Source organism: Neoarius graeffei, chromosome 23 (genome assembly GCF_027579695.1).
Source record: "Neoarius graeffei isolate fNeoGra1 chromosome 23, fNeoGra1.pri, whole genome shotgun sequence".
In the NCBI taxonomy this organism is placed as follows: domain Eukaryota; kingdom Metazoa; phylum Chordata; class Actinopteri; order Siluriformes; family Ariidae; genus Neoarius; species Neoarius graeffei.
The window spans coordinates 59,116,419-59,142,082 of NC_083591.1; the positions used below are offsets into that span (position 1 = coordinate 59,116,419).

Here is a 25,664-nt window from a genome sequence, read left to right on the forward strand (position 1 = left end):
CATCCTGTCTGTCTTTGTATACCTCTGTCTCTGAACACAAGTCTGGATGTTTTATTGTTGTCTGTCTGATTTGTTTCTCTAATATAATACTGAGATTATTATTATTATTATTGGTCTGTCTGTACCAGTCTGCTTCTCTCTCTCTCTCTCTCTCTCTCTCTCTCTCTCTCTCTCTCTCTCTCTCTGTGTTTTTGTTCTCATTCAATGTTTGTTCAGTGCTGTATATTACCCTCATGATTTCCTGTCTGTCTGTCTTTTTTTAGTACAAGTTTCTCTGTAATGGTTTATTTGCATGTTTGTCTGTCTGTCTGTATCTGTTGTTGCTGCCCTGTCTGTCAGTCTGTCTTCTATATTTTGTCTGTGTGTCTGTCTCTCTCTCTGTTGGTAAACAGTACACTATTGTTCTGTTGTGTCTCAGCACACAGGGCTTTCTGTGTAGGTCGAGAAAAACATCTGGAAAGTTCTGGAATTTAAAGGCCCTTGTTTCTGCGTGTGTCATTTTTGAAAAGGCCCACATTTAGACATTCTCGTTTCAGGGGTGTTCTCCCCCCTCTTCCCCCCCAAACAGGTAATAGTCTTTAAAACCACTCAGACACCTGAAGCTAGATGAGATGGAAAGCGTAAAGAAATTCTGAGGAAATCTGGAAAGAATCCATAAACAATCTGGAATTTTCCTTCCTTCAGTAATAGTTTTATAGACAGGCGGTGGTCCAGTCCTCTATTTTCTCACAGTAGTAAAAGTTTGTGCACCCCAGCTTTGCTGATCGGTTGTTGTGATATCCCCCCCGCTGTGAGGCTTTCTGCTCATCTCAGCACAAACACTAACCACTTTCCATGAGGATTGTGAGTCACTAGGGGGCGTTACAGAGCGCTGCTCCTGTTTCTTTTTTTCTGCTTCAGAGTTTTGATGCTGCGCTCGCGGCGCTGGAGAAAGGAGAGAGCGTGGACCTCTGTAAACTTCCTCCTCCTTTGTCGGGTGGTGAGTAAAATCCACTGTCTCCAGAATTCATGTGATAAATTCACCCAGTGATCTCCATCCAAAGGAACATCAGTATTTTGGGGTTAAACTTCCTGTTTTTTGGTAGATTAAAGGTCATAGGTCATTAAGAGTTTAGTTATTTAACTTGTAGTTATACGGTACACTTCCATTACGTATTAGTATCATAGCTCCTGTATGAAACTAAAGACTAATACTTCTGCATTATTTGTGGTTAAAAGAAGAATTTGTTTAGTTTAATAATAGTTTCTTGTGGGTTTTTTTTTTCTCCCCTCTACTGTAGGGATGGAAGCTTCTCCAAAACCAGCTTTAAAAACTTCTCAGTCGTCCCCGAACGTGCAGGGTCAGTACGCTGAAGCGCTCTCTCTCTCTCTCTCTCTCTCTCTCTCTCTCTCTCTCTCTCTCGGAGCATTTAACCATGTGTAAAATAATCTGATATGTAAATAAATAACTCAATAATTACTAGTCTTTACTGTTTAATATTCTTTAAGATAATTATCTGAATGATCAGCTATCTTCTGAATGCATTTTAAAATATTTTTATAAATAACTTATAACAAAACACCTAAAGGGCAATTCCATGCAAATGTCAACCTCACCATGCAAAAATAAAGCAACATGTAATACATCAAACCCACTCCCAGAGATATCACCTAGGCCTGTATTTTACAGATGTGAATAAGTTGAACCAATTTGTAACCAACCTAATATGTCACTGTCAGTCTTTCTTTCTTATAATGTAAACCCCAAGCTAAAACCAACTTTGATCATGTACAATTCTATATTATTGCCACAAGCCACAGAAATGTATGCTAAAATCCACAAAACAGCAAAACAATAGCCGTCCTAAATATTATTTAAGAACTTTGATAGTTTTAGCTGATATTTAGAGAGTTTTTCAAAGGGTTATGGTGGTTAAATTGCTGATTTTCTAAACATACGCCATGTCTATTTCAGACGCGTCACATCCATAACGGAATTTCGTCGCATCCATAACGCTGACTTTTCCTTCCGAAACTCTGCATGAAATATAAAATATTTTAAACAAAGATTTTTTAATATTCACCTTGGACCCCTCTATCAAACGGATATCTCCATTTCGACATTAGGTTTACAATTTCACAGAGTTTGATAAAAATGTACAGTCACCCAAGAAAAGTGATACTTTTTCTGTCACATCCATAACACATCTTTTATTGGCATTTTCTGGCATGCCCTAGATGTACTATGGGAATTGTTCTTGTTCTATCACTTCTCCAGTATGGTACAGCCTTAAAATATGCAACACCTGTTTAAATACTGGGAGACAATAAAACATGCACTGGGTCATTTGTTGCCATTTTGAGTTCAAGTGTCACGTCCATAACGCTGGAATTGCTCTCAACTAGCATGCTAGCAAAGGATAACTAGCATGTAGATATTCAGCGTATACAGAAAAGATTATCTATAAATGTTTCCTGGAATATTGACCATGTAAGCTAGCATGCTAACACAGCAAGCTAAGGTTTGCAAAGAATTTAGCTAGAAATGTTCATCTTTTTTGTATAAACATCATTAACTAGCGCGCTAACATGGCTAGTTGTGTTTTACAGATGTCAGGATGTTTACTGGAAAAACTTGGCAGTTTAAATTGACATCCTAGCATGACTAGCTAAAGTTTGAGAAACTTTTTCAAAAATTAAGTTGGATATCCTTAGCTAACATAGCTAGCGAGAACCTGATATCTAAACTAGCATGCGAGCATGGCTAGCTAAGCTTTAGAGTGAAAATTGTCTCAATGTTTACATTAAAATGCACATTATTAATGAACATGCTAAAGTTTAAGATTGACTGACTGAAACTGTTTATGGGAAATTGACTTGACAACTCGCATGACGACATGTACGCATCTCTAATAAATGTTTACGGTACAGGCGGGCAGGTTTGCATTGCATTATGGGTAATACACAAGTTTTATACCTCACAGAATATCAGTGTATGAATACTGGTGGGGTTTTTTGTTCTTGTGGTTTTTTTTTTTTTTTTAAATGTAATTCATGTTATTTTAACTTGTGCAGCACAAGAGGCAGCGGTGACTCCGCCCAGCCCGGCCCCACCCAAAACAGTCTTGGAAGCTCTGGAGCAGAGGATGGCTAAATACAGGGAGACGTGTGATCAGGCTAAAGCTAAAGGTGACGAACGCAAAGCTCGCATGTACGATCGCATCGTCAAGGTAACCGATCACATGACCAATTCATCATACGGTTCATTTGCATAAAATGGCTGAGTCGTTAATTTTCCTGTCATCCACAGCAATATCAGAGCGCCATCCGCTCACACAAAGCAGGACGAGCGGTTAATTACGAAGAGCTGCCAGTACCGCCAGGTCAGTCTCACACACACACACACACACACACACTCTCTCTCTCTCTCACACGCGCGCTCAATTGTCTGTCAAGTGTCACATTTTCAGAAACACTAATTTGCCTTTTCTCATTTGCAATCAGGTTTTCCACCAATCCCAGGACAGCAGGCTGTTAGACCTGAGCAGGGATTGGCTGCTGCACTGGAAACAGCCAATAAGCTTGCATCTAACGAGGCAGAGGGCGGAGATGAGGATGAGGAAGAGAAAGAGGAAACTGAGAAGGAAAAAGAAAGCAAACAGGTTTGCCTCTTTACTGCTGTCATTAAAAGGAAGGATGGATGGATGGATGGATGGATGATTGGGGGAAGATGGAGAGATGGATGTTGGATGTATGATTAGAGGGATGTGTCAGGAAAAAAGACTTGGATGGAGAGAAAGAGAGATAAATAGACAATGATGAATGGATAGCTGTATAAATCACTAAAGATTAATGACTGGACAGATGCTTAGAGGAAAAACAGATGGAAAGATTGATAGATGGACAGTTAGAGAGAGAGAGATGGATAGACGGCATGGATGGGTGAAAGCTTTAAGAAAAAGATGGATTGACACCTAAGTAGAAAAGATGGCTAGATGATTGGATGGATGTGTAAATACTTGTAGGAAGGAATGATTGCTTGGAGAAAAAGATGGATGGAGGGGTAGCTGTGTATATATACTTACACAAATGGATGGCTGCTTAGAGGAATTGGATAGATGGACACTTGGACAGACAGAAAGACAGATGGATGCATAGACAAGCAAAATGAGACAAATGGATGGATGAACAGGTAGGAAAAATAGAAACTTGCAGAGTAAGATGGCTGAATTGTGGATAACTAAGGAGCCAGATAGAAGGATGAATGTTTAAGCAGAAAAATGATGGATGGACAAGCAGAAGATCTTGACAGATGGTAAGAGGAAAAATTGGAAACTTGGATGAATAGACATATGGATTCAGTTAATGAACATGTGACTCGATGATGATCTCTCTGATGTTCAGCCCAGAGCTCCAGCAGCAGCAGTGGAGAAGCAGAAGAAGCAGATGATGGCGGTTCCTCAGATGGTCCAGCATCCCAAAAGAACTCCTTCACCTTCACCTGACAGAACCACCAAGAAGGAGAACGTGTCTTCCGCAGGTCAGTGGACATCTTCTGTCTTGTTCTTCCTCCTCAGAGTCTCCAGCAGAACAGGAGCTGATGGGAACGCTCTTTTGGGTTCTTCGCCTAAAAATTACATCAGAGCAGTTCAGTGTTGTTTATTTGAGGATTTTTGTTGTAACTCTGTCCTTCCTGCTCAGCCACTCTGTCTGTCTCTCTCTCTCAGTGACAGAGCAGGTGGAGATGTTGGAGGCTCGGAGGAAGCAGTACCTGAAGGCAGCGCTGCAGGCCAAACAGAGAAACGATGTGGAACAGGCCAAGGTTTATTTACGCACTGCCAAGAGCTTCGAGCCGCTGATTACTGCAGCACGCAGTGGCAAACACGTCGACTTGAGCAAGGTGAGGAGCACAACCCCCACCAGATACAGCAGGATGGAGAAAGAGATGAATAGACAGATGGTTGGATGAATGGATCGAAAGAAAAAGAGTGACAAAGACATGGGTTCATGTGGAGTGATGGACAGTGAGATGAACAGATGGATGGTGACACAGACAGAGAGATGTTTAAGTAGCCAGACATATGGATGGATGGATGGATGGATGGATGATTATATGGAGAGATTGATGGGTGGATTATTAAGTAGATGGATATGTGTTGGATAGAAGGGTGGATGGATGGAGAATGAACATAATGAGGAAAATGAATGAATGAATACAAAGGTGTGTGTGTGTGTGTGTGTGTGTGTGTGTGTGTGTCAGGTCCCGTCTCCCCCTGCTGATGAGGACGAGGACTTCATCGTGGTCCATCACAGCGAGGTGGAGCTCTCTGAGAAAGCCGAGGAGGTTTACACTCAGCTCAGTACCATGCTGAAGGAGCAGTACGAGGTGACACGCTGACCTCTGACCCATGACATAATCTTGGAGGTCATTTCAGGTCAAATCTGCAACTATAAAATCATATCGGGGTTTTTTCTTTTTTCCTCTTTAGAAATGTATGACTTACTCCAAGCAGTTTACTCACATGGGGAACATTGCTGAAACAACGAAGTAAGCACGCATGCGCGCGCACACAGATCCTGACTCATTATGTTGTGAACACTGAGCTCCAGAACGTTCTGCTCCTCCTAGATTTGAGAACTTGGCAGCGAGATGTAAGAAGAGTCTGGAGATCCTGAAGCTGGCTCAGAACCGAGGACTTGAGCCTCCCAAACACCACTTTGAGGAGAGAACGTATCGCACCGTCAGGTAGACACACCCACATCACGTTTCCGTCTCCTAATAATCACCCACGCTTCATCACAATACTGCTGATGGTTTTTAGAGAACCGCACTCATCTCATCTCATTATCTGTAGCCGCTTTATCCTGTACAGGGTCGCAGGTGAGCTGGAGCCTATCCCAGCTGACTACGGGTGAAAGGCGGGGTTCACCCTGGACAAGTCGCCAGGTCATCACAGGGCTGACACATAGACACAGACAACCATTCACACTCACATTCACACCTACGCTCAATTTAGAGTCACCAGTTAACCTAACCTGCATGTCTTTGGACTGTGGGGGAAACCGGAGCACCCGGAGGAAACCCACGCGGACACGGGGAGAACATGCAAACTCCGCACAGAAAGGCCCTCGCCGGCCACGGGGCTTGAACCCGGACCTTCTTGCTGTGAGGTGACAGCGCTAACCACTACACCACCGTGCCGCCCAGAACCGCACTCACTGGGCTTATTTATTTATTTATTATTTAATTAATTTATTTATTGATTTTATTTTTAGTTGAAACAGTAAGTAAATGTTTGCCATGCAAAAGATAAAATGCATAAAATATTTGGAAAAATCTGCCTAAATTTTTTTTTTTTTTTAATTTTTTAAAAATTTTTTAAAAATTAAAAAGATGAGTAAGCAGAAAAAAATTCACAAAATTGTGCAATTAATAAACTAATTTCTGTGATTTATAAATAATATAGAAATTTGTTCTGTTTGTATTATATCTTATTTTTTTAGTTATAGATTCTATATAATTCTGCATTTTTTTTTTTTTATTAATTGATGTATTATTTGCTTAAAAACTGATCTCATTCATGGATAACGTTAAAATGTTTTTTTTTTTCCACTTTTCCCCACTCATTGTTGTGTAAGGGCCTCTGCATGCTCTTGCGACAAGGCTTTCGCAGATAGCTTTTCGCAGACAGTTGTAATTTATCGTTGAGCGGGGAGTAATAGGCGTGCGCGATGTTATTCACCGCCACAACGCAAGGGGGCGCGAAGTCGCGAAATCGCTAGGAGTAGTTGGTGGGTGTGGTTAGTGGAGTGTTTATCCTCCGGTTACTTATAATGACTAGAACTGGAGTCGTATAGATGTACGTACTTCCTCACTTCCTCGATCAACCGCTCTTCGTGCTGCTCCATCTTCGCTCGTGTTTTTAAAAATGGCGGTCGTGAAAACAAACCAAACCGGGAAAGTAGGGAAGCGGAAGTGCATGTACAGCGGATGTAGAGTGGACCAATCAGAGCCCTCTTGTCTGCGACGCTGTCTGCGGTGGTCACAATTTTTGGGAGGTGCGCGCAGAGCGTCTGCGAAGGGGGGGGGCTACGCAGACCAGGGGCGATTTCTCAGAGACAACAAGGGAAGCCGAGCTTCCCCTAAAATTCTCTCCCCAAACTGCGGCGTCTATGACGTTGAATTCTCATTAAAACAATAACTTGCATAACATAATATATGCCCAAGATTGTATTTATGTTCATAACTATCCTGTAACTTATTTGAGTGATGTCTGACGAACTTGCAGTTCGCTACGAGAATCACCTTTGCTGCCAGGCTGTAACCTTTCTTATTTCAATGGGCTCTATGGACTGGCAGCAGTGTTGCCAGATTGGGTGGTTTTAAGTGCATTTTGGCGGGTTTTGAATATATTTTGGGATGGAAAACGTCAGCAGTATCTGGCAACACTGACTGGCAGACGGGTATCCGTTGCAGTCTATGAGAGGGCTCTGAACAGCCAATTTCGGCTCGTTGTTATTGGTTAAAATCAACAAAATCGTCACTTCCAGGGAAGCCGGGCTTCTCTGGGACTAAACGAGACAGTGGGAGGGGCAAGAAGCCGGGCTGATAAAGGATTATTGGAGGTAGTGTTTGAAAGACACGAGGAGGGCGGTACTTCGGCGAGGAACACGGAAGCATGATCAGTCAGTCCCTAGCGGATGTCGAGAAAGTGTAGTCGTGTGCTAAAGTGCTGTCCGACTTTCTTTTCATATAAACGTTTCTTCTCATTGATGTCTCTGTACATTACTCTGTAAATAAATGTAAATATTACTCGTTGTGCTCCGTTAACTTTCATCCATTCTATCAGTTTGATCATTCGTGAATTCACTCGTTTATTTCATTTGTAGTTCAATCTGGTTGTAGGCTAGCTTGAGCCTTATTGGGATCTGCAGTGCTAGCTGCTAACAGAAATTGGTGAAGTCTCTGGAAAGCACAAGCAGCTGGTATGACAGGGTCACAGACCATTTTCTGGAAAAGGAGCGGAGGGCAGAATTTGTGTATAAATAGTGTTCATGTTCATGAATGTGAAGTGTGTATATTGTTCAGTAATGTTAAGAGAATGGTGGGCTCTGTGTTATAGGTTATACCTGGGTATAATATTCAAGGTTCTGTGTGTTGCATAGCCTACCTGGTTATGAATTTCCAGACTGTGTTGCAGAAGATGTTCAAGGACGTGTTGCACAGCTGGGTGTTGTGTTAAAGACTCTGTGTTGCATATCAGGGTATGATGTTCAAGGCTCTTCGTTGAATAGCCAGTGATTTTGGATGTTTGATATTTTTGATTAAGGATATGAGGCACTAGCCTGGCAAGCCAGACTATAACATGAAATGTACAAGCAAAAATACTTTCTGCCACTAGGTGGGGTTGTCTAGTTCACTATGCTAATGGGGCACACCTTTCTATGCTTTGATATCCGGCCTACAGGTTTTACGATGAATGCGTAAAATGGGCTTCCCCTGTTTTAAAAACCAGCAGCCGCCACTGACGCAGACGCCATCTGCGAGGACTGCGTTGTCAGCATAAATTGGCCTTTACGGTCCACACTCCCTCGAAAAGGGATTAAATTAATAAACAAAAATATTTCTCATCAATCTGCAAATAAATCTGTCATAAAAAACAAAGGTTATAAATGTACATAAATACAAACACAAAACAAATAAAATGCACACCGATTTTATACATTTATTAAATAGTTCACAAGTGTTCAGACCTGAGAGTACATTAACTGATATATAAATTTATTTATTTTACTTTTTAATATGTTTACAAAACTCTGAGAAAGTCTTTTTCATTATGGAGTATTTTTTACAAATTTGATAATTCTAAAATATTAATCTGTTTTAGAGTAAGGCTGTTTCTAGAGTAAATATCAGATATTCCATAAGACAATAATCACATGCTTCCTGGCTGCAGTGCATTCTGGGAAATGTAATTGAAAATCTCGTAGTGCTTTATCCCTTTATGCTGCATGATTGAGGAGGAGAGACGGTGTTTCCGGTAACTCTCGGCTCAGCCGTGGTGGAAAAGGGTCTGAATTTTTTTTATCTCTGTGTGTGTGTGTGTGTGTGTGTTGAAGGATATTTCCGGAGCTCAGCAGCACTGATATGGTGGTGATGATCATAAAAGGAATGAATCTTCCTGCTCCTCACGGTGCGTCTGATCTCTGTGTGTTTACGACCTCAAACTGATCAAAATTAAAGGAATAAATTGTCTGGTAGTAAAACGTTCAATAAATAAACAACTCCTCGTGTCCTTCAGCATGATTTAAAGTTTTCTTTCTCCAAAAGAAGACTGTAATGTACCTTTTTTTAATTCTTATTTTTGTTCATTTGTGTCCATAAGGCGTGGCATCGAACGACCTGGACGCGTACGTAAGGTTTGAGTTTCCCTACCCGAGCTCGGTGAGCGTCTCCAACACACAGCAGGAGATTCACTTTAGACTGGAGTGATGAGCTCTCCCAAAGTCATGTCCCAAAAATATTAACACTGCTGATTAAAGGGCTCAGTTTAGTCACAAAATACTTTACTTTGTAGACCTGCATTACTTTTATACAGATAAATCTCCAGTCACATGAATTTAATGAACTTAAAAATAAATTTAATTGATTTTATAAATGACTTTTAAGCCACCTGATGTGGTGATGGTGGTCATGATGATGTAAAAGATTTGGTCTGTTCCAGGATCAGCCTCAGAGACACAAAACTGCAGTGATTAAAAACACCAACAGTCCTGGTGAGTGTCACCAATTTCATCGTTTTATACAGAAAACTAAACATCACCATGATGAGATCAGATCTAGCCCAAGGTGGGGTTTGAACAGATTCCCTTCCTGCTGATTTGTAAACTGGTTCTTAACTTTTCTGCAGTTTAATTATAAAACCTGGCACTTGATTTGGTTGGATTAGTTAAATAATGTGACCCGTTGCTTTTTAATGTGCATTGTTTAAACCCGCTTGTCGTTTTTTGCGCTGTAGAGTACAACCAGAGCTTCACCTTAAACATCAACCGCAACCACCGCGGCTTCAGGAGACTGATACAGTCCAAGGGCCTCAAACTGGAAGTGTTTCATAAAGGGTGAGGCTTCAAGACTTCAGCTGTACAACACGCACACTTTATACAATAAATGTTTATTATTTTAATAACAAATCTTAAATATGCATGCCTTTTGTAAGCTAGTGCACTCCTAAAATTTAGTGTGTGTTCCAGTGGTTTCCTGAGGAGTGATAAACCTGTAGGAACAGCTCATATTAAACTGGATAAACTGGAGACTGAGAGTGAAGTGCGTGAGATAGTGGAGGTGAGCACTGACTGATTCACTCTCACACATACCCCTTTTCCACCAAATCAGTTCCAGGGCTGGTTCGGGGCTGGTTCACAACTCGTTCAACTTGTGAGCCAGCTGAGAACCAGTTTGCTTTTCCATAGCTCATGGTGCTAAGGGAAGCCACGTCAGTTACGTCGCTGTATATGTCAGTTACGTCGCTACGTTTGCATAAACCTTGGTGCGAATATCGAAGCAAAAACAACAGGGAAGAAGCAGCAATAATAAGAATAATAATGGATGACTTCGCGTTTGTACAGCTGCTGCTTCTCGTCGCTTAAAAATGGCGACCTTTCGTGGTCTTGTTATTGTTGTTGGTCTTAACAACTCCCCTCCCCCCTGCTGACGTAAGCGGTTCTTTCCTCTGGCCGAGCAGAGAGTTGGTGCTAGCCTGGAACCGGTTTTTCTGGCCCCAGAGCCAGTTCTTTGTCAGTGGAAACAGAAAACCCGGTTCCAAACTAAGCACTGGCCCCGAACCAGCCCTGGAACTGCTTTGGTGGAAAAGGGGCAACAGAAACCTATCAACTGACTGACTCACCAACTCACTAAGTGACTCACTGATTGACTGACTCAGTGACTGGCTCACATACTGATTCATTGACTCACGAGATTACTGCAGTCCTGATTGTGTGTGTGTTTTAGGTGATGGATGGCCGAAAGCCCACGGGAGGTCGTGTAGAGGTCAGGGTTCGTCTCAGAGAGCCGCTGAGTGGTCAGGACGTGCAGACGATCACCGAGCGCTGGCTGGTTCTGGACCAATCACACGTCAGTGTCATAAGAACTCATAACATACCGTTATAGCACCTTATTGACTCTGAACAATCCAATACTTGAGTTAGTTTCCCTCAGTGAATATGGACACACACACACACACACACACACACACACACACTTGCTCTCTCACACAAATGACTCTAGAACTAATTATTAATGAGAATAAAGATAATTAATGCTGCTGATGATTAATACACTTGTTATTGAGCTGTTCCTCTGTCTCTGCTCTCTCCAGTCAGTCTGATCTCCACTCTGTCTGATCCGCTGCGGCGGTGCCACGCCCACGACACGCTGCTGTTCCTCGTCCTTTTATTACAGAAATTGAGAAAATGTTACTTTCGCACCAGAACCACATGGAGGTCTGTTCACACGTTCAGCCCACCGTCAGGAGGAAAAAAAAAACACACACACAGTTCAGGTGATTCACATTACACAGTAGGATTAAATGAATGAATGAATTATTAAAAACACACACGCACACACACACACACACACACACGTATAGATGTTTACGAACTCTTTTGTGTGTAAATCTGAAATGCTGTTTGTGATTAATGTGTGGCTCCGTGATGTTTAATCCGCACTAATACCAAAGCGATCGCTGGAGCTGGAACACGACGTGCTGCGATGATTTAACCTGCTGTTTTATAGCACAACGCTGCTGGAACATTAACGCTGAAGTGATTTATCTATGCAAAGTGTTTGTGTCGATTCCCTCAATGGGTTTATAAACTTGTGTGTACGCTATAAAGCAAATGTGCTGCACGGAGAGACACGGGTTTAACCTCGCATCACACGCCAAAGCCATAATCCACATTCGTGCAAATGGAAATGATGAGAATTCACTTATTTATTATATCAGAAGCTTAAAAGCACTGCTGAGCGAGCGTTTAGTATGGAAACTCTTCCACTATTGTGTTTTTAACGCACCCTTATCATCCACTTCCACAATTCCAAGCCCTCAGCGTACGTCATCCTGTGAAGACATTCGACTGACTGCCATGATCGGAGAAAAAAAACAAACAAACGTCGTGTCGGGATTTTGAGGTTTCGGTCTCCATGTCCTGAACATCGCAGCTGCGAGTACGAATAAACCTGCAAACAAGTTTACACTTTTCACCAACTTTCTTCCTGTGGTCATGAAAGTGGTTGTGGAATTTTAACAGCGCCACCTGCTGGATTGGAGGATTCGTACGGAACGGAGAACACAGGACCGGAAAGCGGAAACGAGTTCATGATGTCGTGAAGGTGGTTTAATTTTCTCACAGAACACTCCAGGTGTCGTTTTAAATATTTGTCGTGTTTTAAGTAAGCTGAGGCTTTAAGGAGCGTGCCATTATTTTGCTCAGTTTACGTTTGTTGGATAACTGCCTGCGTGTTTGTTTACACTGGCGAAGTTTAAACCGTTGCTCCGATTTATAATTCATAATAAATAAGTAATTTGCCTAAAACAGGAAAAATGTAAGTCGTTAAAGTTCCATGTCGCAAACCTATGAATAAATAATGGCTTGCTGATGTGAAGAGATGGTTCTTTAATGAAAGTGTTGTTGGGGAACTTCTCCGGTTCTCCAGCTCTTCTGTCTCTAAGGGTTTTATCTTCAGTGTTTTTTTTGTTTTTTGTTTTTTCTTCATGATTTCCAAAAACTGAAAGCTTTTTAAATCGCATGCTTTTTTTGGTAGTTGAACTCTGTGGCAGTGGACGAGGGCACGTTATAAATGCCAGGATGAGACTCTTGCGCACTCTTCCGCTGCTCTTCTTGCACTTTGACATTGTTTCGGGGTTGGGGTTCTGTCGCTCTTCAGGCTGTTCGTTGAGTTTGTACGTAATGTTCTGCTGTTCAAACCAAACACACTTGTACTCTTAATGGTTTTATTATTAGAATTATTGATGTCTGTGTTTTCACTTTAGATCGTATATAACCTCGATCAAGTCTTGCCAAGTGAAGTGGTTGCCATGGAAATATACTCAACTTAAAAATAGCTTTCACTCATCCCTGATAATCAATGATACGATATATTGCAATATTTAACACGATCTTATCCGAAGCACTTTCAAATCGCAGCATGGAGACTAAAACGTAACTTTTGGGAGAACACAAACTGTTCCAGTAAAACCGTTCTGCGTGTAGAATGGCACTGACCTGCTGGAAGGATGTAAATAAACACCCAGATCTTTATTCTACATGTCGTACACAATTTCATTCATCTCCATTGTCTACTCTGCTTTAAAGTTTTAGGAGGTGGGGCTTAGATGGAGGCGGAGTCAAAGCGAAAGGGGGCAAAAAGTACTAAAAATTTCAGCTCCACAGTGAGCGTGTGTGTGTGTGTGTGTGTGTGTGTGTGTGTGTGAGATTAACCTCGTAACTTCAGTGCAAAACTAAAGACTCCAAACACAGTGAGGTTTTTAGGACAAAGTTGGACATTTTCATTATTTTTTCCTTTAAATGTTTGATTTTTTTTTCCAAGAGTTCATTTCACTACTTTATTGTTCTTCCATTTCAGAGTTGTAATATTTTCTCCAGTGTTGTTGTTGTTGTTCCTTTTTGTGTAAAAGTAAATGTGCCAATAATCAGTTATTCAGTGTATCTCGCAATAATCCACTACACTGTCACTGCTTTGTTCCAATTAGCAATAGGCTTCCTAAGTAGGGAGGAATATTTAAGTCTAACTGAACGATCCCTCATTTTAGACGCCACATTTCCTTCTCTGAGAAAAAACACTGATGAGAGAACTGAATACTGGCACATGCTCAGCTCTTTTATACACACACACACACACACACACACACACACACACACACACAGAGAGAGAGAGTTGGGATTAAATAAACGTGTGTGTAGACACCATTGACCTGAGCAGAAGATGATGTTCTGTTTCTCTGAGAGCTTCATGAAAGAAGCCGAAAGCTGGATTTTTCAGACTGTTGTAGAAAGTTTTTGTGAATTTAATAAATGCTTAAATTCTTTTAGCATTAAAGATGGCGAGTCTTTGTTTCTCCTTAATGTTTATTTTGGCCAAATTGCCCTTTTGAGGCTTGGTTCTCCTCACATTTAATTTGGACCTGTGCGATAAAGTTCACGGTAAGATGATTGATGCACCAAACCAGAGGTTCAGGTGATGGATCAGTGTCCAGGCCGTGAGGTCAGAGAGGCGGGCTGATCTCATCGGGGGATGTGGGAGATGGACGAAGTTAAAGGGGGGTGAGATGTGATCACCTGACGATGAGAATTGACGGAGTTTTGACCCTGAGAGTCTCCTGTACGGTGTCTGAGGAGCCGAATGAGTTATGTAGCAGTGCATTAGTGAGGTAGGTTTTTGTTGTTTTATTAGGATCTTCATTAGCCGCAGCAGAACTGCAGCTATTCTTCCTGGGGTCCGACACGCAGTATACAGCACGTTACAACAGACCAATAAAGGTACCATAATAGAAAAAGAAACGAAACTAACAATTATACCACAAAATATACTTTTGATTAATGATAATACATTCAATACGATGCATATCCAGACATTCTACAGCTAGCATCAAAGCATTCTCTGTTTATTACTTACTAGTTGTTATTCCTTGCTGTATGATTTTATTCCATATTTTTAGCATTCTTTATTTATTTAATAATTCAAATAAGTTTTATATGTTTCCATTTAAGAGATCTTTTTTCCTAATAATTTGCCCAAAGTGTTTGGGGAGTAAGTTCCGTGCATACATGCCTCTGTACATCACCGTTCTTTTACTGTAGTTTGTTTTTATTTTTGGCAGTGAAAAGTTTCCTCTTGCCGCACGTCTCGTAGCGTAGTTGATTGTCTGAACTATAATATAGTTTCCTGTGTAGAGCTTGCGGGATTTTGGATGTGGATACATTTCTTACAAATTGAGGTATTTCACCTGACGTCACAGGGTCATGTGACGCCCCGGTGTCCGCCATTTTGAACGTCAAGCTAGCTAATGTCAACAACAGTAGCTGGTATGTTACTGTAGCAATGTTTACGTTCAGTCACTTGGATGACTGTTAAAACCTTTCAGTCTCAAGTTTTTCCTTTACTGGATTTACTAGTTTACTGAGCTAGCGTGCGCTAGCCTGCCGGCGGTCGGCGTGCTAGCTCAGTAAACTAGTAAATCCAGTAAAGGAAAAACTTGAGACTGAAAGGTTTTAACAGTCATCCAAATGACTGAACGTAAACATTGCTACAGTAACATACCAGCTACTGTTGTTGACATTAGCTAGTGCTAACAGCTAGTTGCTAATACACTGCTACAACTACACCGACCCTAATAATACAGTTCTTGGTCATTGCCTGGTAACAGCAAATTTATAACGGGCCATGTCTCAACAGACTAAGAAGTTATTTCAATGACATTTAATAACATTTTGTTTATCCTGAGGACCGAAAGTAAATGAAAATGTGAACAAACCTTAGCTGTAATAAGATGGCGACCACCGGCTCCAGGGATGACCCACTGATGTAGGCATGTTACCCAGCCTGACACAAAATATCTGTAGGTATCCAAACTCTCATACGCTTTCAGATCAATACCTGTGTATGGCGATGGGTTTTTAACGACATAGGTATACAGATCATGTGGGCCGAAGTCAGGTAAAGACGAGGGCTTCGTGTACTTCCGTACGTCAGTGAACAATCCTGGTGGAAGCAGGTAAACGTCGTTCTCTAAGCCTGCTAACCTCAATTTTTGCAAATACCTCTCCCTCTGCTCGCCCTGTAAATGCCCTACGTCGCTGGATAGTGAAGGTGTTTTCTGCATCTCGCTCCTTTTTCTTTTATGTTTTTTGTTTGTCGCCTTCCTCGCATTCAAACTGATTCGAGCCGTGCCGTCCAAAATGGCAGCGTCACATGACTTGGTCACGTGGGTGAAATACCTCAATATTCATAACGAATAAAATAGTCTCTCTCACCATTAACCAGCTGAGATTTTTATGCATTTTAAATACATTTGTTCTGAAATCACAACCAAGGACGATGCGTGCTGCTCTGTTTTGCACTTTTTGAAGTTTATTAACCATGTCTGCTGTGGCGTTTGACCTGACCACTGGACAATAGTCAAGATTTGACAAAATTAAAGCTTCTATTACCCGTTTAGTTGATTTTGGAGACAGACATGCCTTGCACCTTCTAATAACAGAAATGCCACTTCCCATTTTATTAACAATTTTATTTATGTGTTTTCCAAGAAAGTTTGTTATCTATGACTACTCCCAGCAGCTTGGTCTCCTGCACTTGGTTGATACACGCGCCTTTAATTTTCAGATTTAACTGAGGGTTTCTACTAATTTTGTGGTGTGAACCAATTACCATACAGCTGGTTTTGGATACATTCAAAACAAGTTTGTTGTTGTTTACCCAGTTCACAACTGCTTTTAACTCTTCTTTCAAAACTGCGTTTAGTTCGCCTGTAGTGAGTGCAGAGGTGTATATGGTTGAGTCATCAGCATACATTCCTGTGTTTATGTTTTTCAGAACAAGTGGTAGATCATTAGTGAAAATGGTGTACAATAACGGTCCCAAACAAGTCCCCTGGGGTACTCCACATGCCCCAGCCCTCTCATCAGAACCACAACCATTAAAGAGAACTATTTGTGTCATATCAGTTAAATAATTCTTTAAAAAGGATAAAGAGGACATCTCAAACCCATAACATTCTAGTTTTTCCAACAATAAGTTGTGGTCAATTAGGTCAAACGCTGCAGAGAAATCCAGCATAACAGTACCAACTAGTTTCTTTATCTGTTTCCCTTCGCCAGTCATTTGAATTAGAGCTGATGATGTGGAGTAACCCTTACGATATGCATGCTGAAAATCTGTTGTTAAATTATTCGAGGACAGGTAGTTTGTAATTTGTGCAAATATTACACATTCCATTATTTTACTTAGTACAGGTAAAAGGCTAATTGGACGACTGTTTGCTTCTGAAAATTGCAGTTTTTTGGTTGTGGAAATATCTTGGCTCGCGTCCATTGTAGTGGGCACAGACAGCTGGCAAAGCACATGTTTATGATGTGACAGATGGGAGGTGCAATTTCCTCTGCGACCAATCTTAAAATCTTACCATAAAAGCTGTCAGTGCTTGGTGGCTTATTTTTACAGGTTCTTATTATATTTTCTACTGTCTTTATACATACGTTCTCAAGTTTAAAAGTACATTGTCCTTCATAATTTTATTTTTAATCACTAGGTTAGATATATTAATACTGTCAATAGTGGGCATATTATTCTTTAAATTATTAACTTTATTTATGAAATATTTATTAAGACGGTTAGCAATGTCTGCGTGAGGAAGTTGCCATCCACCTCTAAAAATAGTGTTTGAGGAGACTTTTTGCCCATTAGTTCATTCAGTGTTTTCCATACTTTTTTACTATCATTTTTAATATCCATAATCTTTTTTTCATAATATAATCTCTTTATTCTACTTAACTTGGTAACACAGTTTCTACGATATATTGTCCAGTCAGACTCGTATCCCGTTACTATTGCTGTTTTCATTTGCTCTTTGGTTTTGTGATCTAACCAAGGCGTACGGTGGTTTCTGACTGTAAAGTTCCTGAGGGGGACGCGTCCGTCAGCTACCCGCAACAGAAAATCTTCAAATTTGTTCAGAGCTTCGTTCGGGTTACATTCTCTTTTAAAATTTCCTCCCAGCTTATGTTCTTCACCTCCTCTTCATAACATTCAGCTTTAAACATTTTATATCATCTTTTTGAAAATTATTTTGGGTCCAGTTTTTGGTGTTTGTGACGTTTGCTTTATGTAATAATGAGGGGGAAAAAAAAAAAAACGTGTTTGTGTAAAGTGAGAAATGTAATTTTTCCCCAAACTCCCACCACAGATTAAGGAGGTCTGGAGGAACACAGGAATTCAAGGTCGATGTTCCTGTTTACGCGCCACAGCCAAGGCTCCAACTGTCAGTATATTCCATTCCTTACTGCAAACGTTGGATCTCAGTTTTGGATCATGTTGGGAAGCTCAAACTTGGATTACCGTGTTGGTCTTCACTCCCTTAAGCTTCAGGGTGAATTTGGGAAACATCTGAGAAACAGATTTTGGGGAAGAAAAAAAAAACTTTCTCCGATTTTCTCCAAATTCACACCACAGCTTAAGGAGGTCAAGACTAACAGGAATCCCAGGTTGATATTCCTGTCATGCTCTAAAGTGGAGATCCCGGGTCCCTATTTTCAGTATATTCCAGAATCGTAACAAACATTGGACCACAATGGGAAGCTCAAACTCGGATTAACATGTTAATCTTCACCTCTTTAAGATTACAGACTGAATTTGGGAAACAGCAGAGAGAGTGGGATTCTTCATCCAATGTGACGTTCTCTGATTTTCCCCAAATTCACACCACAGATTGAGGTCGTCAAGACCAACACAGGAATCATCAGACCTCGGCTTTGGAGTGTGATCAGAACGTCAAACTTTGATTCCTGTGTTTAGTTTGGACCTCCTTAACGTGTGGTGTGAATTTGGGGAAAACGGGAGGTGGTCACATTTTTGCCCAAGAAAAGCACAAAGACCTTCGTGTTTTTTGGATGAAAAATCCAACTTTCTCAGATTTTCCCCAAATTCACCCTGTTCCTTCAGGAGATGCGAACGAAGACTGTTATAAGTTTGACGTTCCTGGCGTGCTGCATTTTCAATATGTTCCACCAACAATAGACGTTACACTATATTTAGTTTCTGTGATTTTTCCATCTGCTCTCCTTAAACTGAGGGATCTTCATCATTCATTAAGGATTCACTCCGCGTTCACCACTGTGTACGTTGTTTCTGACTATCACACAAGCACCAGCGTAAGAGGTGATTGTTCATGGCCTACGTACCTGTATGACATGGAAACATTTCAGAAATATGTATGAATTCAGAGTTTCAAGGACTCGCTGCAAATTAGTTACAGACTTCGACAAAATTCTGCAGTTGAATGTGTTTTTTGGCTGTGTAAATCTCTACACATTTACAAGCTGTCTAGTTGAAAGATGTTTTGTCTGAATGACCATCATCACCTGCCGTGTGAACACTGAGCTGTCAGTAGGGGGCAGTGTCACAGCCCAGGCTCTGATGAAGCCACTACACTTCACTGAACATTGTTTCCTGCTCTAAAGTCCATCAGGGGCCCCGCAACGTCACCAGCATGCCAGCTCACAGATTAATGATAAATATGACAGTATGAATCCCAATCACACACAGTTCATGTATTTGACAGCATAAATAACTTTATGCAAATTTTCTACCTAATTAATATTCTAATGTATTCAAGTAGTAATTTAAATGTAACTGAGGTTGAAGTAGATTTTAAAGGTGCTTGTTGACCCTCATAAAACAACGTTAGAATGATTTCTGTTAAAATGTCAAATCATGACTCTCTCACACAAGTTCAGAAGGTTTTTATTTTACATATAATACAACTTTCTCAAGTCTCCATTTTATTGACAAAAAACAAACATGGAGCACGTTAACGTGTCTTTTTGGCTTCCTGTTTTACATCTGAAGCTTTTTGACCCACATCAGCATTTAAAATGCTTTAATTTCATTTAATCTCAGAACCTTCTGACGCTCATGTCCAAATATTTCGTATAAAAAAAGTGTGTAACGTGTTTCACTCAACTATATTTCACACTTTCTGACCAAAAGTTCCCACACATGCAGGTTTACTGTGCAGTTTAAAAATCAAACAAAAAAACACACTCCACACGGACGACTTCTCGGACAGGAAATAAATAGAAATGAAACCTTGACAGATGTGAACAGTAACAGCTGCTTTGAGCTCCATCAGCGGGAAAAATGAACACTGAACATTTTCTTTGTTAAACGCTGCGTTAAAATAAACTCGTCACGTTTCTGTAACAGAGCCGATCGATTCGGGAACACTGATCCAAAAACTCCAGATGGGTTTTTAGTTTACGGATTTGTCAGACAGTTTTTAAAGCAAAAGGTCATGAAAACGTGAACTCTGAATTTTCCTAAGGCTCTGAAACAAAAATGGTTTAGCGAAGTTTAACACAAATGCACTGTTTGATTTGAATACTCGATTCTGATTGGCTGTCTGTTAAAAACTGGAACCGCTCAGGCTTTTCATGACCCGGTCAGAACCACAGAACTTTCTGAATCTGTTCCAGTCCAGCTGAAATGTAAACACTGAAATTCATAACATTGTGTTTTTCAGTTTGACTCCATCAACACGTCGTAGCCAATCAAAGTAAAGCATTGTCATGAAATCATTAAAGAGTATTTTAAGTAAAAGTAATGGCACCCCGTGTAGTTCTTTCAGTGATCATGTGACTCTTGGCTCCTGTACGATGGCTTTATCCCCAGTGCAGTTCTTTACAAAAAAAAACTGAGTCTTTCCATCATCTCTTCTGATGAAGTGGGATTTACAGTCCACTTCAGATCACATGATGCTCCGATGACACGACGGGACAACTAAATCTGCAAAGACCTGGTTTTTATTCGTCCTTTCACCAGCATTCATTCATTCGCCGGTTTTTAATGCGCCTTTGCCAACTTCCTCTCACTCCTTCACTATTCCTGCAGACCCACTGCACGCCCTTTACCCAGAATGCAGTGCAAAATAAATAAAACAAACACTGCTCTTGCTAAGTGTTAACCTTTAACAACAGATTTTAATTTTCTGAACCGGGCTTTATTCATCTGTTTGTCTACAACGCCCAGGGTCTTATTCTGGTAGATGGTGGCCACCCAGCAAACCAACTTATTAGCTGATGGAGACCTGTGGAACCTGCTTGAAGATCTAATTCTACTACTCGGTTAGGAAGCTAGCAAATTTCTGCACTGGCTGCTCCTCACCACCAGCTTGCTGACCACAACATGACCTGCTAACCAGCTAGTTAGTGAAACAGTTAGTCAGTAAACCGGTATATAGGCGAATGGAAACAGTCAAGGAGCAAACTCGCCCACTGGTGTACATGATCTGAGACAAAGCGTACGAGTTGTTAGTGAATTAGCTGGACATTAAGAGCAGAACAGAAGCAGTTAAAACTTCTGACTCTCGCAGGAGAGTAGCGCCAATACAACTGTGTTTAGATCAAATGTTAATTTAATTCAGAAACCCGTTTCCAAAACACGTTCCATGAAGTTAGGGTCGTATTTGGGATCGTAAGGGGACAAGGACGGGGCGTGTCAAAACAGTTAGCAGAACACTTGTGAAATCCTGGTTCTGTTTAATGATCATTAACAGTCATCCATCCACAGGTCCCTCTGTAAACACGTCCTCACACAACAATCACTCCCGATCCAACGCTTCAGCTCAAAAAGCTACGTCACTCCAGCTTTGGAGAAATTTAACTTACAAATCAAATAAAAAAAAACAAAAACACCCCACCAAACACACACCAAGGTCCATAACGGTGAAATAAAGCATCTGGTGATTAAAGCTAATAGTAAAGAAATCACTCTGAGCAGGACATCCTGGTTTTACACCATCACTTCTGTGTCATGTGACTTCCCCCTCTCCCAGCAGTCTGGTCTCTGATTGGTTACGTGCAAAAACCAATGAAAGGTGGCGGATTTGAGATGTTTACTTCAAATTAAACTTTCAGAAACTAGCAAAAGGTTTTCCCCAAGCACGCCTCCATCAATAGGGGTGGAGCTTAAGCCCCACACCTCCATCAACAGGGCGGAGCTTAAGCCTAACTTGATCAATCAATCAATCAATCAATCAATCAATCAATCAATCAGTTACTCACTACTGGTTTCAATTAAATGTAATAGCTAGATAACATTAGCTAGCTCGCTCACTTGCAAACAAGGCTAGTTGTATAAACATGCTAACGGAACGCAACATAATGCGAATGTTGATATCTTGTGTAACCAAGAAGCTCGCCAAGAAACCACGTTAATCTGAAAACTAAATCAAAGAAAAGACGGACTAGTGATGGCGTCATATGGTCTTGTTAAAAGCTCCGCCCTCAGGGAACATCATTAAGCCACAACGGTTCCAAAAGAGAGAGAGAGAAAAAAAAATAATGGAAATACTTTGTTTAATATTTGACTTACAAAAAAGCAGCAAAATTAGCAGCGTGACGTTCCTGTTGCGTGGTAGTGTGTAAAATTAAAGGTGTAGTCTTCTTGTGGAAGAGTTTGCTAGCTCCCCCTGCTGTCTGTAAAGTGAACTGCAAGTATATTCTGTTTTAACGGAAAGATATGGGGGAAGGGTAAGATGTGTGTTCCAACATGGGGCGGAGCTTATTTCCAAGCCAGGAAAATGTAAACAAAAGCCTGAAATGAAGGATCTATAGTAGTATTCACTGCACGGTAAGATTTTAAATAAAAGTTTTTAGTGGGTTCCCCCCATTTTTAGACATTTAGAAACATCTAAAAATTACAAACTGCCCCTTTAAGTTGCTAGCAGGTAGCATTTTAACTAGCTAGCCAGGAATCTTGTATAATTCTGTACTGATTTTATATACAAAGATTTTTAGTGTTAAATGCTTTCAGTATGAAATAAATTTTTAAATGCTTCAGACATTAAAACTCAAATCCTCTCCATTTCATTGGTTATCAAAAATTTTACTTTCTCAGACTTTCTGTACAAGCTTCTTAGCAGGGTTCCACTTGGAACCAAGAACATGCCGACACGTGAACGCTCCATCGTCCATCCATCAAGATCAAAGACCTCCACGATTTCCCTTCTGTTCCTGTTTTTTTTCCTTTTCCTTTGCTCCCAGCAGCATTTTGAGATTTCCACAGTGGAGGAAAAACAAAAAAAGCACCAAAACTCTGAGGTTGTTGGAACCCGTGGCTCCAGTGGAGATGTTTGGAGATGGTTCATGTGTAAAAATGGTGCATAGGTGATCTGCTGGAACGGCGCCGCTGCTGCGTCCTGTTCATGATTCCGCAGCATTCAGTTCTCTGAAGTGCAAATGGGGGGGAAATGAGGTCGATTTGAATTTTAGAAGAAGAACCTCCTTTAAGAGATGATCTCCAGGATGTAGAAGATGAGCTCCATGACCACGGGCCCCTCGCTCAGCTGACACGCCCCACTGTGGATCACAGGGATCAGGGCGCTGTCCAAATCACTCAGGTACTGAGGGAGCAAGGGCTGACCGTTACTGCCCGCCAGGTAACCCACCTGAGACACACACAAACGTGATGAGTGGGAGGAGAAACACCTGATCAACAACTTTCATGGTTCCTATTCAAGATGGAGGAAAAATTTGTTAAAATTTTAAATAAAATTAAAGGGTTTGCCCCCTTCCTGATTTCTTTTTTTTTGCATGCTTGTCACACTTAAATGTTTCAGATCAAACAAATAAATTTAAATATTAGGCAAAGATAACACAAGTAAACACAAAATGCAGTTTTTAAATGAAGGTTTTTATTATTAAGATCCAAACCTACATGACCCTGTGTGAAAAAGTGATCGCCCGCCCCCCGTTAAAACATAAATTAACTGTGGTTTATCACATCTTTGGAAAGCTGAGTTCAATTTCTCTAGCCACACCCAGGCCTGATTACTGCCACACCTGTAAATCTCAATCAAGAAATCACTTAAATAGGACCTGCCTGACAAAGTGAAGTAGACCAAAAGATCCTCAAAAGCTAGACATCATGCTGCGATCCAAAGAAATTCAGGAACAAATGAGAAACAAAGTAATTGAGCTCTATCAGTTGGGAAAAGGTTATAAAGCCGTTTCTAAAGCTTTGGGACTCCAGTGAACCACAGTGAGAGCCGTTATCCACAAATGGCGACAACATGGAACAGTGGTGAACCTTCCCAGGAGTGGCCGGCCGACCAAAATTACCCCAAGAGTGCAGCGACGACTCATCCGAAAGATCACAAAAGACCCCACAACAACATCCAAAGAACTGCAGGCCTCACTTGCCTCAGTTAAGGTCAGTGTTCATGACTCCACCATGAGAAAGAGACTGGGCAAAAATGGCCTGCATGGCAGAGTTCCAAGACGAAAACCACTGCTGAGCAAAAAGAACATAAACGCTACGTTCACACTGCAAGGCTTAATGCTCAATTCCGATTTTTTTGTGAAATCCGATTTTTTTGTGAGGTCGTTCACATTAACAAATATATGCGACTTGTATGTGATCCTCAGTATGAACGAAAAGCGACCTAAAAGTGTTCCGCATGCGCACTGCAGGATACGACGACGTCACACGCAGTGAGCATGGCCAGTGTTTACGGAAGTAAAACCGCCCGGTTGCGGTATGACCCATCCAATCTAGCTTGAATAGCTGCATCCCCCCAAATGGAAATCAGCTCCCTAACCTCTGCGTCCTTCCATTGAGAAGATTCAGAACCTTCACAGCCCAAAGCGTCCCTCGCATTGATGTCATGCGCAGGGGCGCAGATACGTTTTTTGAACTGGGGGGGACAAAGCTGCCAGCAAACCAACCCCGATATGCCTGTCAAACTTCTTGTGGGTTACCATAGCAACCAAGCTCGAGCTCGCAACCTGTGCAGTCTGCGCAGCTCAACCAACCGAATATCAGTCTTTGTTTTGTTTTATGTGAGTTGTTGCAACTATGTATGTACTGCCGTGCACCTCACTAAACCGAATGGTAATTAGTCTTTTGATTTTTCCGTGAGGTTTGCCTTATGCAAAGAAAGACAGCATAGACGTTTTTTCCTCCCTATAAGTGGGGGGGACCGAACGAAGTGAATTGAAATCTGGGTGGGACGAATCCCACCCGTCCCACCCTCTATCTGCGCCCGTGATTATGCGCCATGTTGTTGTAACTTTTGAGAGACCCGCCGCCTACTTCAGCGCAGAATAGTGACGTTTGTGGCTTGTTGATGACATGTAAGTCGGATGAATGCGACCTGGCGGTTCAGACTGAAGTTGCATATGAAAAGAGCGGATAGGAATCGGAATTAGGACCACATATCCAAACGGCCTGGGTTGGATTTGAAAAAAATCGGATCTGTGTCGTTCATATTGTCAATAAAAGATCGGATACAGGTCACATATGGGCGAAAAGATCGGATTTGAGTCACTTCAGCCTGCAGTGTGAACGTAGCCAAAGGCTCGTCCCAGTTTTGCCAGAAAACATCTTGATGATCCCCAAGACTTTTGGGAAAATACTCCGTGGACTTCTGTGTTACAGAAAAGTAACACAGCATTTCAGAAAAGGAACATCGTACCAACAGTAAAATATGGTGGTGGTAGTGTGATGGTCTGGGGCTGTTTTGCTGCTTCAGGACCTGGAAGACTTGCTGTGGTAAATGGAACCATGAATTCTGCTGTCTACCAAAAAATCCTGAAGGAGAATGTCCGGCCATCTGTTCGTGACCTCGAGCTGAAGTGCACTCGGGTTCTGCAGCAGGACAATGATCCAAAACACACCAGCAAGTCCACCTCTGAACAGCTTAAGAAAAACAAAATGAAGACTTGAGTGGCCGAGTCAAAGTCCGGACCTGAATCCGATTGAGATGCTGTGGTGTGACCTTAAAAAGGCGGTTCATGCTCGAAAACCCTACAATGTGGCTGAATTACAACAATTCTGCAAAGCTGAGTGGGCCAAAATTCCTCCACAGCGCTGTAAAATACTCACTGCCAGC

General features: G+C 41.3%; 2 protein-coding genes across 3 annotated transcripts in view; one reads left to right on the forward strand and one right to left on the reverse strand.

Moving 5' to 3' along the window:
* cc2d1b (coiled-coil and C2 domain containing 1B) overlaps nt 1–14,095 on the forward strand; it is a 39,656-nt gene extending 25,561 nt beyond the window's left edge. Inside the window, exons 11-27 of the mRNA XM_060906544.1 lie at nt 901–979; nt 1,281–1,340; nt 3,055–3,209; nt 3,290–3,362; nt 3,484–3,641; nt 4,384–4,519; nt 4,707–4,879; nt 5,240–5,365; nt 5,469–5,527; nt 5,609–5,725; nt 9,100–9,173; nt 9,366–9,424; nt 9,705–9,756; nt 9,999–10,098; nt 10,231–10,321; nt 10,988–11,110; nt 11,355–14,095. Of these exons, the coding sequence (XP_060762527.1) occupies nt 901–979; nt 1,281–1,340; nt 3,055–3,209; nt 3,290–3,362; nt 3,484–3,641; nt 4,384–4,519; nt 4,707–4,879; nt 5,240–5,365; nt 5,469–5,527; nt 5,609–5,725; nt 9,100–9,173; nt 9,366–9,424; nt 9,705–9,756; nt 9,999–10,098; nt 10,231–10,321; nt 10,988–11,110; nt 11,355–11,363 (1,644 nt within the window). The 3' untranslated portion in view covers nt 11,364–14,095. The remainder of the gene's footprint in view (nt 1–900; nt 980–1,280; nt 1,341–3,054; nt 3,210–3,289; nt 3,363–3,483; nt 3,642–4,383; nt 4,520–4,706; nt 4,880–5,239; nt 5,366–5,468; nt 5,528–5,608; nt 5,726–9,099; nt 9,174–9,365; nt 9,425–9,704; nt 9,757–9,998; nt 10,099–10,230; nt 10,322–10,987; nt 11,111–11,354) is intronic.
* A 5,405-nt stretch (nt 14,096–19,500) lies between these two features.
* The window catches only part of zfyve9a (zinc finger, FYVE domain containing 9a), a 32,700-nt gene continuing 26,536 nt past the window's right edge, over nt 19,501–25,664 (reverse strand). For both annotated transcript variants that reach the window (XM_060906546.1, XM_060906545.1), the window contains exon 19: nt 19,501–23,219. In XM_060906546.1, the coding sequence (XP_060762529.1) occupies nt 23,058–23,219 (162 nt within the window). In that variant the 3' untranslated portion in view covers nt 19,501–23,057. The remainder of the gene's footprint in view (nt 23,220–25,664) is intronic.